Source organism: Sorex araneus, chromosome 1 (genome assembly GCF_027595985.1).
Source record: "Sorex araneus isolate mSorAra2 chromosome 1, mSorAra2.pri, whole genome shotgun sequence".
In the NCBI taxonomy this organism is placed as follows: domain Eukaryota; kingdom Metazoa; phylum Chordata; class Mammalia; order Eulipotyphla; family Soricidae; genus Sorex; species Sorex araneus.
This window is the reverse complement of record NC_073302.1, coordinates 243,963,942-243,978,060: the sequence shown is the minus strand read 5'-3', so window position 1 is coordinate 243,978,060 and position 14,119 is coordinate 243,963,942. Positions and strand designations below refer to the sequence as shown.

Sequence of the window (14,119 nt, the reverse complement as noted above, 5' to 3'; positions counted from 1 at the left end):
CTGTTGCTCATGGATTTGCTCCAGCGGGCACCAGTAACATCTCCATTTTAAGACTTGTTGTTACTGTTTTTGGCATATTGAATACGCTACGGGTAGCTTGCCAGGTCTGCTGTGCAGGCAAGATACTCTTGGTAGCTTGCCGGGCTCTCTGAGAGGGGCGGAGGAATCGAACTTGATATTATTACTGAAAATTTGGTAACAGAATTCTATTCTATTTCTAACCTATATTATCAGATAGACCCAAGAGGAATTGTCTGACCTTTATTTTTCACCTTGACAATTAATTACTTATTATATGATTGGTTGAACCTATATGCACAAAGCATTTTTAGTATACATTAGTATACATTACTAATTGTAACTACATTACAGTTTCAGGCCTGATAAAACTTATAATGTTCTCCTTTAAACTCTTTTTTGAACTAAAATTACTAGGGAATATGCTTTAACAAAATGAAAAAGAAATACAAGAAAGATCATAAGTCATGAGATCAGTGAAAGAGTGTAATTGTCACAAGAGTGCAGAGAGGAAGTAATAGAAAATTTCCTAAGATGTTGTGAGTCTCAAATACTTGTTCAAGGGAAGTCAGAGTTTCATATAGATTGTGTTTAAGAAAAGTAATTTTTTGTTGTATGGTTTTGTTAATTTTTTAAAATTTATTTTGGTGTTTTGGGCTATACCCAGTGGCTCTGAGGACATACTGCTGGCTCTCTGTTCAGGTATCAGTCCTGGCATTGCTGGGTGTGGGGGGTGGCGGATGAGAAGGTTCTTTCGGTGTTAAGGATTTGAATTGAGGTTGGCCCAATGCCTTAACCCCTCTTCTCTCTGGACTCTAGTGATTTCTTTTAATAACTGTGTAACCTCAATTAAATGGTAGGGATTTACCTGATAGAGTTTGTCTGTTAAGTCATGAGTTAACAGTGCTGATTTTAAGAGTTGAATTCTTGTACCAATGTAGTATGGATAAAGGAAAATTTGCAGTTTCCCCTGTTTTTTTTTTTTTTTTTTGAGGAATTGACTGATTTGATGAAATAAACACAGTCCTTATAAATATTTTTACATGGGTTAGTTTAGTTTCTTTACATTTTTTTGTGTGGGTATAAAATCCTTTGATAAATATATATATTTATATATGCATTATATATAAATATATAATATATCTGTTTATAAGTATATGAATATTGGTTATTAAAATTGATATGGAAAATAATATCTAATTTCTTTTAAAATTAAAAAATTTTATCGAGGTACTGTGATATGCAGTTATTTATGATTGAGTTTCTGGCATACAGTGTTCCAGTATCAATCCTTTAACCAGTGTCCACTTCCCTCTACCAATATTCCCAGTTTCCCTTATACCCTCATTCTGCCTCTATGGCAGGCACCTTTTTGTTTTCCTTTTGGGAACTGTGGTTTACTATACTGTTATTGATAGGATTTCATGTATAACACTTTACCATCTTTCAGCCCCGCCATGTCCCCCAGAGTGACCACATCCTTCCTTCATTGTATTAATGCTACCTTCCCTGTCTCATCCCATACCCCCACCCCACTTCCTACGCAGTTTGCATATTCTTCATTTCTATTGCCTTTGGGCATTTGTTATACCCCTGCAATATTTCTTTATATCCTGCTTATGAGAGATCATTCTGTCTGTCTCACTTCTTCAGGCTAACTTCACACAACATGATTCACTCTCCAGATCCATCCACATAGCAACAAGTTGCTTGACTTCATCTTTTCTTAAGGCTGCATACTATTCCATTGGGTATATGTACCATAGTTTCTTTATCCAGTCATCTGTTTTTGGAACTGGTTGTTTCCAGATTTTGGCTATTGTAATATATCTGCAATGAACATAGGAGTGCAGATGTCTTTTCTGCATTGTGTTTCGGGTTTTTTTGAGTATATTCCAAGAAGTGGAATTACTCGGTCATGTGGAAGCTCAATTTGTAATATTTTGAGGAGTGCCCCTATTAATAGTTTTACAAAAAAGGCTGGACCATTTGACATTCCCACCAGCAGTTTGTGAGGATCCCTGATTTCCCCACATCCACACTAACACTGGTTGTTTTGCTCTTTTTTCTATTATGTACCAGTCTCTGGTGTAAGATGGTATCTCATTGCTTGATTTACGTTTCCCTAATAATTGTGATGCAGACCATTTTTTGTAGTTTTTTTAGACATTTGTATATCTTCTTTGAGGAAAGGGTTTTTTCTTTGTTTTAAATATTTCAACATCTGTAGTTGATTTTTAGTTTTTTTCTAAATTTTTAAAAATTTAATCTCCATGAATTATAAAGTTTCAGAATTAATTATTTTTGTCAGGTGAACAGTGTTCCAGCACCAGTCCCTTCACCATTATCTACTTCCCTTCATTCAAGTACCCCTTTTCCGTCCTACCCTCTGGCCTTCCTACATGGCAGCCAGTATTTTCTTTTTCTTTTTTCCTTTTTTCTTTGAGGAAGTTTCTGTTCATCTCTTCTCCCCATTTTTTATCAGGTTGCATTTTTTATTCTAATATGTTATCTCTGAACCCTTTCTTCCAGTGTTTACTTTTCTCTTCTGTCCTCTATTGGGCACAATAGAGAATATGAAGAAACACACAATCCTTTTTTTCAAGGTGCTTGAGGTATCTAGTTAGAAAGATAAGACATAGCTCATGTAAAGAGCCCTTAATTAAAAAGGGCAATAAATAAATATCAAATAAGCGATAACAGGTAATTAGCATTTTCAAATAATATTTTGTTTAGGAGTTAAAGTGGGCCTTGTAGGATGAAAGGATTTTATTAGAGAAAAGGGTCAGAGTGAACTTAATTGCCTGTGGGTGGGTTGAATAGTATGTTATGTGTCAAAACATCTATAATTAAGAGTGATTTATGAACACAAATAGACAAATCTGGAATGGAGGAATCTTGTTTGGAGATATAAAAGAAACAGAAAATTTGAGGTTGGGGCCATATTTTGAAACTACTCTTTACTTTCAGACAGTGAACCTGGTAATTTTTCAGACTATATATTGTGACTGCAGGAAAACGATGATTTAATACATGAATGTAGGTGATCTGTAGTGTATGTATTTAATGAGAAAAATCAAGAAGCAGGCCAAGTCAGAGAGTAATTGTGGTAGTTCCAGTATAACATAACAATGATTCTTATGTTTACTGCAGAGAAATAATGGATAATTATAAGAGAAACATAATATATGAGCCATAGCCTGATCCTCACATGTTATCTAGGCCCAGACATTTAATTAAAGATCAACACTGAGTGGTATAAAGTTACACTAGTTTAGCAAAACTCTGACTATAAATCATGCTACCTTTCACTATAACTTTATGTTTTATTCCTCCCTTGCTCCCTTCCCCACTTCTTTCTCCCCTCTCCTTTCTACTTCTCCCTTCCTTACCTCCCTACACCCAGAGGTGCTCAGAGCTTATTCCTGGTTTTGTGTTCTTAGGGATCACTCCTGGCAGGGCTCCAGGAACCATATGGGGGCACTGAGGAATCTAAACTAGGTCTGCAATTGCCCTACCTGCTGTATTATCTATCCAGCCCCCTAAGATTATAGTTTTATAGATCTATTCAATAGATTCATGCATCTGACATCATTATTGAGATCTATTATACTGCTAAACATTTGTTTTTTCTTTGCAATCTTTGTTCACTTTCAGTTTTAGTATTATTTTTTGGAGAACTGTAACAGGATCCCACAGACCAAACACTTATTTTTTAAAATATTTTTTGTTACTGTTTTGCAGCACAGCTTTGTCATTCATTCATTCAATTAACCTTCAATGCTAGACATTTGACATGTTTATAATATTTTGCCATTTCAAATAATGTTTCTTCTTGGTGTTACTAAAATGTGTCTGCTGAGTAAATTTCTTGAAGTAAGAATGCAGGGTAGGAGTATATGTGCTTTAGATACTGCCAAATGCCCATTCACAACTACCATTTAATAGTTGTACCCACAGTGTTTGAGAGTATTAGGATATTCTCAAATACTGCTATTTTTTGCATAATTTTCCAATTAACAAATTCAACAACTTTATTTCTATTTATCATTTACTCTCATTTGATTAAAAAAAGACATTTTTAATACATAAGATGAGACATATGTGAGAAGGGACAGACAAGATTAAGAACAACTCTAAATTTAAACTGAATTTACTTACTGTTGTACTTCTTCCCCATGAAGACAAATCATGTCTATCACATATTCACAAAGATTTTTAAAAGAAATGCAAATCTTATCCTTTTCCTTGAAGTACTTAACAGTTTTCCACACCTTGGGGTGAGGTGGGTAAGTGAGGTTTGGAGTCACACCCAGCAGAGCTTAGGGCCTATTTCCCACTCTGTCCTTTGGAGGGTTAAGGGATGTTGTGGTGCTGGGGCTGATGAAGGCCTTGACCCATGTACATCTCTATGGCCCTATCTTCTCAGACTTTAACATGGCTTTCTCATAGCCTTAGTACTTGTAAGATCTTAACTCTCTAACTCTACCCACTTGTACTTTGTTTAATCCTTCCTTTCAGTATAACAAGTATTCACCCACAAGGCCTTTGCACATGCTGCTTGTTTTGCCACTATGAAAGAAATAGGCAAGTTAGAAAAGGGAAGCTTTTAACCCGGCTGTACCTTGTTTTGTGATCTTATGCAAATCAGTCTTTGGTTCTTTAGTTTCTTCAATGTTCATTTTATACTTTTTAACTATATCTTGTCTGTAAAGTATATAATGCATATTTATCTTTTTTTCCCCTTCTTTTTGGACCACATCTGGTGGTGCTCAGGGCTTACTCCTGGCACTACAATCAGGGATCACTCAAAAATAACTCCTAGCCGTGCTGAGCAATCATATGGGGTGTTGCGGATCAAACATGAATCTGCTGCATTCAAGTAAAGTGCCCTACCTGCTATACTATTGCTCTGGCCCAATCATTTTTTTTAAGTGTCCAGGAGTCCTGGGGACCATGTCTGGTGATACTTGGCCAACAGTGTATCAGTGGTGATGATGAGTTCATTCAGGCCCAGTGAATTAATACAGCTCAGGCCCGGTGCTAGGGGCTGGCAATGCTACTAGTGATGCTCAGTGCTATTTGGTTCCTGGACTCAAATCAGGTCCTTGTGTATTAAGGGATGTGCCCTTGACCCCAGAGGAATCTTCTGACCTTTTTTTTCATTTTAACATTTACCTATTATGCAATTGGTGGAATCTATATGCATATTTTTTTTAGAAAATTTTCAAGCCATCTTTACTGATTTAACTGTAACGAAGGTTCCCTTTAGTAAGAATTTAGTTTTTTCCTTTATTTGCTTATCTATAACTGTTCTATAAGAACAGTTACCAAAAAACATAGCTTAAAAAACTCACCAAGGAATACACAGGACTACCTAGGACTTCTAGGTACAGTCTGCTATTAACCTACAACAACGATGGAGGGCAAGGGATCAACCGTATCAAGGGAGATGAGGGAGAGACTCAGGAAAGTACTGGGAGCCCTTTTTTCATTTGGATTAAGAGAACTCTCCATTGGGGTGGCATTAAGATGAAGAAAGCATATACTTTAATATATAGAATACTTAAGGGATTCTTGAAAGGAACATATGTTTTCTCTATTCTCTACAAGGTACTTTCTTCATGAAATAAAGCAAGTTTTTAGTTCTTTGTTTCTGGATTCTCTTTTTGCCACTGCTTTTTTTTTTTCCCCCTGGGGGTGTAGATGGACACATCTTATGCTCAGGGCTTATTCATGGCTCATACTCAGGAATTATTCTTCGTGGTGCTTGCGGGACCATATGGGATGCCAGGGATCAACCCTTGGTCAGTCATGTGCAAGGCAACACCCAACCCACTGTACTGTTGCTCCGGCCTCCAGCACTGCTTTTATAACAGTTTTACACAGCAAGGAAACAGATGGATCATCGTTCTATAATTTTTTAAGGAGTTATTAGAAAAATATTTTTTCAGAGGGAAGACAATAGTTTCCTGGGGTTAATTTCATTTTCTCATTTTATTGCTTTGTTTGGTTGCTTCTTACCTATTGCCTATTTAGTTTATATTCCTTATACTTTCATAATTAAGCTGTAGGAAATGGGTTGCATTTATCAGGTAAAAGAACATAAAAGAAATAGAAATTTAAGAATTAGTAATTTTAGAAGTATATTTATGTTGATCTCTGGAAAATCCTGTTCATAAAATATTGTTGCTCATTAAATATTCTGGTTGATTTAAATATTTGTGGAGTCATGGAATGTACCTCAGCTGCAGAGCACTTGCATTATTTGTGTGAGTTTTAGGTTTAATCTCCAGCTCTAGAGGGGGTAAGTTAATTTGTTTTTTGTCATTAAATTTATCCTTAAGCTTATCAGTAAGTCACCAAGTTTATTCTTAAATCCTTTTTAGTTCGGATTCTATAATTGGGTATTTTGGTTTCCAGACCAGTCCAAAAGAGATTTTTAAAAAGTCTACAAAGGAATGATATTAGATTGACCCATTAATATACAGTTAATGCAATATTCTATATAAAAATTATTCAGAACTAAGTATACCAGGTCACATCTTACCTCATTTTTTATTTTGGGTGCTGGATTAATTTATAGGCTCATAAAAAATTGGTTGCTAGAAAATAGTTGCTAGAAAATCTGCAAAACAGATTCTGTTAGGCAATAGTAACAGTACATTTAAAAAAGACCAGGTTCCCATGAGATACCACCTCACACCACAGAGATTAGCACACATCCAAAAGAACAAAAGCAACCGCTGTTGGAGAGGATGTGGGGAGAAAGGGACCCTTCTTCACTGCTGGTGGGAATGCGGACTGGTTCAGCCCTTCTGGAAAACAATTTGGACGATTCTCAAAAAATTAGATATTGAATTCCCATTTGACCAAGCAATACCACTGCTGGGAATATATCCCAGAGAGGCAAAAAAGTACAATTGAAACAACATCTGCACATGTATTTTCATTGCAGCACTGTTTACAATAGCCAGAATCTGGAAAAAACCCGAATGCCCCAAAACGGATGACTGGTTGAGGAAACTTTGGTACATCTATACAATGGAATACTATGCAGCTGTTAGAAAAAAGGAAGTCAAGAATTTTGTAGTTAAGTGGATGGGCATGAAAAGTTTCATGCTGAGTGAAATGAGTCAGAAAGAGAGAGACAGACATAGAAAGACTGCACTCATCTATGGTATATAGAATATCAGAGTGGGAGACTAACACCCAAGAACTGTAGAAATAAGTACCAGGAGGTTGACCCCATGGCTTCGAGGCTGGCCTCACGTTCCGGGGAAAGGGCAACTCAGAGAAGCGATCACCAACTACATTGTAGTCAAAGGCCATGTGGGGGAAGGGAGTTGCGGGCTGAATGAGGGCTAGAGACTGAGCACAGTGGCCACTCAACACCTTTATTGCAAACCACAACAGCTAATTAGAGAGAGAGAACAGAAGGGAATGCCCTGCCACAGTGGCAGGGTGGGTTGGGGGGGAGATGGGATTGGGGAGGGTGGGAGGGACGCTGGGTTTACGGGTGGTGGAGAATGGGCACTGGTGAAGGAATGGGTTCCCGAACTTTGTATGAGGGAAGTATAAGCACAAAAGCGTATAAATCTGTAACTGTACCCTCACGGTGATTCTCTAATTAAAAATAAATAAATTATTAAAAAAAAAAAAAGACCAGGTTCCTGGTTAATTGGGTCTAAAATCTGTAGAACTATATAAAAAAAAAAAACACTGTTGCGTCAGAATTTTCCTTGCAACATAACATTCAAAATTTATGTTTTTCAGTTGTTGGGCAAATGAAGTTTGCTGATAATGCATTTTTAAATTTTCAATTCCTTAATTTAATGACTAATTTTAAATGCCAGCATATCTCAAATTTACTTCAGTATTTGGAACATGTGGTATAAAGTAGAAGCTCCTCAATAAAGAACTGTCCTGAATTTTTAAACAGCTTTTCCTGTGGCCATATTATGTCCAATTAAGTGTATTTTCTTTTTTTTATGAGCTAGATAGTTGGTTAATATTGACATTTTCTGAGTTCCTAACTAATCCTTAGGATTCTGGGAAACTGTTTACCTTACCCTCAAAAGTTTCTTTATTGGCAACTGCTCCTTTGAAGGGAATTAATATGGAAGTAAGGATTAATTAAAATCATCATCTTTCTTAATAAAGATGTTAAAACAATGCAGTTTTTGGCATGGAGAATTTAATACTACTACTTTAAGGTAATAAAAAAATAATTTCTTTTAGTTTTATTAATCAAGGTTTTCTGGGGATGAGAAAATAGAAAACCCTCAGAATAGATAATTCAACTTAAAATTCAACACTAACAAAGTTTAGTATTAATCTGTCCTTGTATTTAAATTTTACCCAGCATTTGAAATTATGAGAAAACCAATACTTGGCTTTTATGCTTGATTTTGTAAAGAATCTTACAAAACTTTCAACCCATCTTTCTTTGAGTAGAGGCCAATTAAAAATTCCCTCGGGAGCAGAGTAATAATAACTGATGACTAGTTTGCTTATATTTTTAATAATCTGTACTTTGAAATCTTGCTGACGTATCTTTAAACCAAGGAAAACTTAGAAGAATCTGTTACTGTCAACCCCCTTCTTTCTTTCAGGCCATTTACTTGTAATTTTTTGAATTCTGAATTACACATTTTGATTACTAAATGTATGTTTTCTGAAAAATTAATGTTAAATACTTAGGGTAAATTAACAAAAGAGATGTTTACTTTTCTTAGACTGTTAAGTGCAAGGCCATGCTTAATTTTAATTTCATTAGTTTTTTTTTTTTTTAAGTACTTATTTTGCTTTAGGTTTAGCTAAAGAAAACTGACTCCCTGATGAAAACTCTTCAGTGTTATCTTACTGGAAATAAATTTTCTTATCTCACAACTTAAGATTTGAGATCATTGCAGCCCAAACCCAGAGAAATTCAAATTTGATTCAAAATTCAGTTTTGTTTGAAGTTGTTTTTAGGACTTGTAAGAGTAACACATAAAATCAGGTAGCATTTTCTTTAATTTCCTACAGAGACAAATCTTTCATGTTATCTGTAACTCCTCAGGATCCTCATTGTCATTACTCTACAGTAGCTTACATTTTTAACTTATTTTTTCCCAAAGATATTTCAAAATGATATCAATTGTTTCAAATTGCTCTCCTTCCTCAATTGTGTTGTTATAGTTTTTAAAATGTGGCTAGTAATTTCAACTGGAATTAAATTTGAAATCTGATATATAGCGAATAAAATATTAGTTATTACAAACTTAAAATATTTGTAAGTCATTTAGTCTAAAATTAAGTTCAGTAAAGTACAGATAGTCACCACATGATTTAAATCAGTCACTTTTAGACTGTGAACAATTTTTTAGAGGTTCTTTTTTAATGAAGAGGAAGATACAAATCAAATTATTCAAAAATAAAATGGGATATATACAACAACAGAATACATTTTAATGCTTAACATGTGGAAAAATAGTTGTCCAAGAAAATACTTTTCACAGTTGAAGAAGTGTGGAAGTCTGTCCCAGTGGAATCCCAGTGCTTTTTTTTATTTTAGGAAGCTTATATCGTAGATTCATTGTCAAATATCTTACTTTTTAAAGTCTGTAGGCTATGTTGAATAAAGTTCTCTGTGCCTTGAACTTCAGAGAATCTAGAGTCACTTCTCCTAGAAGACCAGCTTTTCATTTTTATTGAATTCTGAATTGCATCCGAAGTGAAGTAGTAAACTATAGGGTCAAAGCAACAGTTTAAAACGGCAATGCAGAGAGTGATTGGGTACATAGTCCGTACTGCTTTGGCTGCTGAACAATTAACAAATGTCTGTGTTCTCATAAGAGAATATAAAATAAGGTTTATGTTGTAAGGCACAAAACAGAAGCAGAATATCACCAGGTGTACAAAAATCATTCTTAAAACTTTCGTTTTGTTTATTTTGCTTCTACTTAATGTAACAGGTTTACTTAAAGTTCTTAGCACCATACTAGAACAAGTTACATTTAAAATCAAAGGAATAAAAAATCCCACTATTTCGATGAAAATCACAATCCTTGAGAGATATGTTTTCCATGTGTGTTCTGGAAAATTTTCAAAACAGGCTTTTGAGGTATTGTTTCCCTGAGGGTTGGTAGATCGAAAAAAAACTGCTGGGGCACTTCCTCCCACCACAGTTAACCACACAGCAATGCAAACAATTTTTGCATTTCGTTTTGTTCTTAGAGTCTTTGACTTAAATGGGTAGACGATTGCCAGAAATCTGTCCACACTAATACAAGTTAAAAACAGAATGCTTCCATACATGTTGGTATAAAATAGCATCACTGAAATTTTACAGAGCAAATCTCCAAATGGCCAGTTTCGTGTTGTAAAGTAAAAAATCCTGAAGGGTAAAGTGAAAACAAAAAGCAGGTCTGACATTGCCAAGTTAATCATGTAGGTTGTAGTTTCATTTCGTACTTTGAGGGTACAAACAAAAATGTATATGGCAACACAGTTGGATATTAACCCTAGCACAAACACCATACTAAACATACACCCATACAAAGTATACTTAAAGGAGTCATCAAAGCAGTTGGTGCTGTTATTGCTTACCATTATAAAGGCACGTCCAATTTACAATGTTAAAGTCGTTTCAGGCAGTTGCAGTTTTTTGAAAGTATTCAGATCGTGACCACTTTATAACCTCCAATGTATTTGCAAATTCCTTGGGTTTTTGGATGGTTTTATAAGTATTTCCTCCAAATTCTTCAAAAGAAGCATGAAATTTGTTGCTGTAGAGTTTCCAAGTACTTCTTCAGTAGGAAAATATTCTCATTTCCTAGTTTTCAGAAAGATCCTTGAGTTTAGGGCTGAGTTAACTGAAGAGCAATCCTTTAAAAAAAAAAGTCCAGTCAGTGACTCGAACCCATTAGATTTTAAATTTGAAGAAAAACTTTCTGAGATGGTAGTAAAATGACTTGTCTGGAATTTCAGTAGTCAGATGAATATTCCTCAGTTATGATTTCTTTACATTGCAGAATGTTGAAGATAAAACTTTTGCTATTCCATGCAGAGTTTCAGAGATTCAAGTATCACCAACTTGCTTTCATTTCTTCTTGTTCCTTTTAATGTAGTTTCCCGTTTTGATATTCTTGCAGTGGATCCCAGATGGTGGTAAGCAGAAGTCTTTTAAAGATTCAGAAATAAATTCCTAAGCATGTTAGTGCTTGCTGAATGGAGACCTTCTCCTCCTTCGGCGGCAGTATAGTGAGATGGGCTTTCTCTGAAAAGAAAAGAAAGGCTTGCTAAGATTTGTAATGTGACGTCACAGGAAGAAGAGGCTGGGCTTGGACAAAGAAAGGTTTCAGCCCAGTTTGTTTGCAGTTCCTTTAATCTGATAATGTGTCTGCTGTGAATATACCTAGGAGACTTGCAAATGGTCACTGACTTGTTTAGCTGAGCTAGCTGCCCACTTCACTCTTTGTTTTTTCCCTTAACTCTAATGGAAAGGCTTTCTGGACTTTTGACCATCTCACAGCAACTTTTTTTTTTCTTTTTCTTTTCTTTCCTTTCTCTTTCTGTAAGGAATGAAAAATCTCTCACGATAGCCTTTGTGTTTGCTACATAATTTTTAATTAAATGCAATTGTATGTGTTTAAAAATTCAAATTGTTATTGATAAAATAGCATTCAGGAATGCATTTTAATAACAGTGAAGAGTGAATTTAAAATTTTAAGATATAAATAGAATTTTACTGAGAGACCCAGTAGATTCACTCTTCTTGGTTCAGTTTTCTGTAATTGCTCCTCAGTATTTAATTGATACAATTTTGAATGGCTAGAATTCTAGATCTCTCTACAGATAATCGTTTTTTCTTGTGTCCTTTCCACTCCCTTTAAAATTGAATTTATACTATAGAACACATTAGGTTTATGAACTTACTGTCTTACTGAATAGTAAGTTAAAAAATGTTTCTATTTGATATGCTATGTTAATCTTACTTTCTGTACACAAAAGGAAATAAATTTTTTTCAAGATTAAAATATGGGGGAATCAATATTATGTGGCTAAATTTTAGCTGCATAATTTTACTTTTCCCTTCTTCAGTATGAGTCAGACTATATATTAGAATATAGTTTAGATTTTTTCTTCATTTTAAACTTATTGGTTTAGTGGTCACTCAGATATAATATACTGGGTATTTTTAAAATCTAGACAAATTGGAAAATAGGCATATGTGTAGGATATAGTCAATATAAATTATTTTCTCAAGCAACTACAAAAAACTCTGCTACATATTTTCCTTATTTAAATTATCATTGGGGCTGGATAAATAGTACAGCGGGTAGGGTGCCTGCCTTGCATGTGGCTGACCATCTTTCAGTACCCAGCATCACATATGGTCCCGTATGGCCCCTCAAGCATAACCAAGACTAATTACTGAGTGCAGAGCCTGGAATAACCCCAAGCATTGTGGGCTGTGGCCCCCAAATAAACAAAAATAAAGAAATAAATTATTATTTAGAAGAGGCCAGTCTTTCTTTTGTTATTATTTTTAAATTTGGTTCAGCTAGTACTAAAACTCATCCTTTTTATATCATTTAAGGAAATGGGGGGGACTTCAGGACCAATTTTACTTTTTTATGTACTTGTCCAATTTAAAAGAAATTTGTTTAAGACTTATGTTAAAACATTTTAATTTAAAATTTTGGGATACTGGGGGCTGGAGCAATAGCACAGCGGGTAGGGTGTTTGCCTTGCACGCAGCCGACCCGGGTTGGATTCCCAGCATCCCGTATGATCCCCTGAGCAATGCCAGGGGTGACTCCTGAGTGCAGAGCCAGAAGTAACCCCTGTGCATCACCAGGTGTGACCCAAAAAGAAAAAAAAATTGGGATATTTTTGTACTATTTTAATTGAGCTACTGGCTCAGTTTTTGTTGAAGTCCCCTTATATTGTAATCTATATTCATTATTTTGACTATGAAATTCATAGATGAGTGATATGAAAAATTTTAGTGTTATTTATAATCAGTATATTTGAATTTTTGTTTTATGAACAAATGTGTATACTGCATTAAATTCATTATTGTGTTACTCGGGATCAAACCCAAGTTTTTTTACATATAAGGCACGTGGGCAGATATGATGATGAGAGACACGCAATTTTATGAAAGGCAATAAAATTCTACCACTGTACCACATCCTGGCCCTTAAAATGTAAAGGTCTGAATTTCTTAATTTCATATCTTTATGGAAAAAATTATGGGTCTGTCTATATTAAAAGATAGATGGAAACCAAGTAAACAGTGACTTTTTAAAAATATTTTTTTAAGTAGCTTGTATTACTACTGGAGACTTTTTATAGTTCTCTAGTAATCTACTTTCAAATTAGTTATCTCTAGTTATCATTAATAATTATGAAGTATCTTATACTTTGACCTTTTCTATTTCTACTTTCACTTTTAAAAAAATTTTTTTTATTGAATCACCATGTAGAAAGTTACAAAGCTTTCAGGCTTAAGTCTCAGTTATACAATGCTCAAACACCCATCCCTTCACCAGTGCACATATTCCACCACCAGAAACCCCAGTATACATCCCCCCACCCTGCCCCCACCCCCTGCCTGTGTAGCTGATAAATTTCACTTTACTTTTTCTCTTTACTTTGATTGCATTCAATATTTCAACAAAAAACTCACTGTTATTGTTTGGAGTTCCCCCCCCCCCAAGTCAGACCTGTTGAAGAGGAAGCATTTGATAATTTGTTTTCCATTGCTGACAATGAAGAGATATGAGGTTTTGGATTTCTATACTTTAGTAACTAAGTCCAGGGAAATTACTGCCAGAAATTGCATCACTGCAAGCTCTTACCTCCCTTTTGTGGTCGTCATAAGATGGTGGCTGTGGCTCAGTTTACAGTCTAGAGACATTTCTGCAAGAAGCTGCTGGTGCCCAAAGTAGTTTAGCTGGTCTCTGGGGCCATGGTCGTGCAGCATCGGAGAGGTCGCACAGGTGTGGCTGCCGGGGTTACATCTTGGTGGAGAGCAGCACTGGTACCACCCCCCGTCCCAAGATCACCCTCAAGTCCTGTTGCTGCAGACTTGTACCTCCCTTTTGTG

At 35.3% G+C, this 14,119-nt stretch overlaps 2 protein-coding genes across 3 annotated transcripts in view; one reads left to right on the top strand and one right to left on the bottom strand.

Moving 5' to 3' along the window:
* Positions 1-14,119, top strand: part of RB1 (RB transcriptional corepressor 1) — a 122,301-nt gene that overhangs the window by 76,621 nt on the left and 31,561 nt on the right. The gene's annotated exons all lie outside the window — the stretch shown is intronic.
* LPAR6 (lysophosphatidic acid receptor 6) lies at positions 9,191-11,269 on the bottom strand. Its single transcript, XM_012931832.2, has one exon. The coding sequence runs from the start codon at positions 10,612-10,614 to the stop codon at positions 9,583-9,585; it is 1,032 nt and encodes a 343-aa protein (XP_012787286.1). The 5' UTR covers positions 10,615-11,269; the 3' UTR covers positions 9,191-9,582.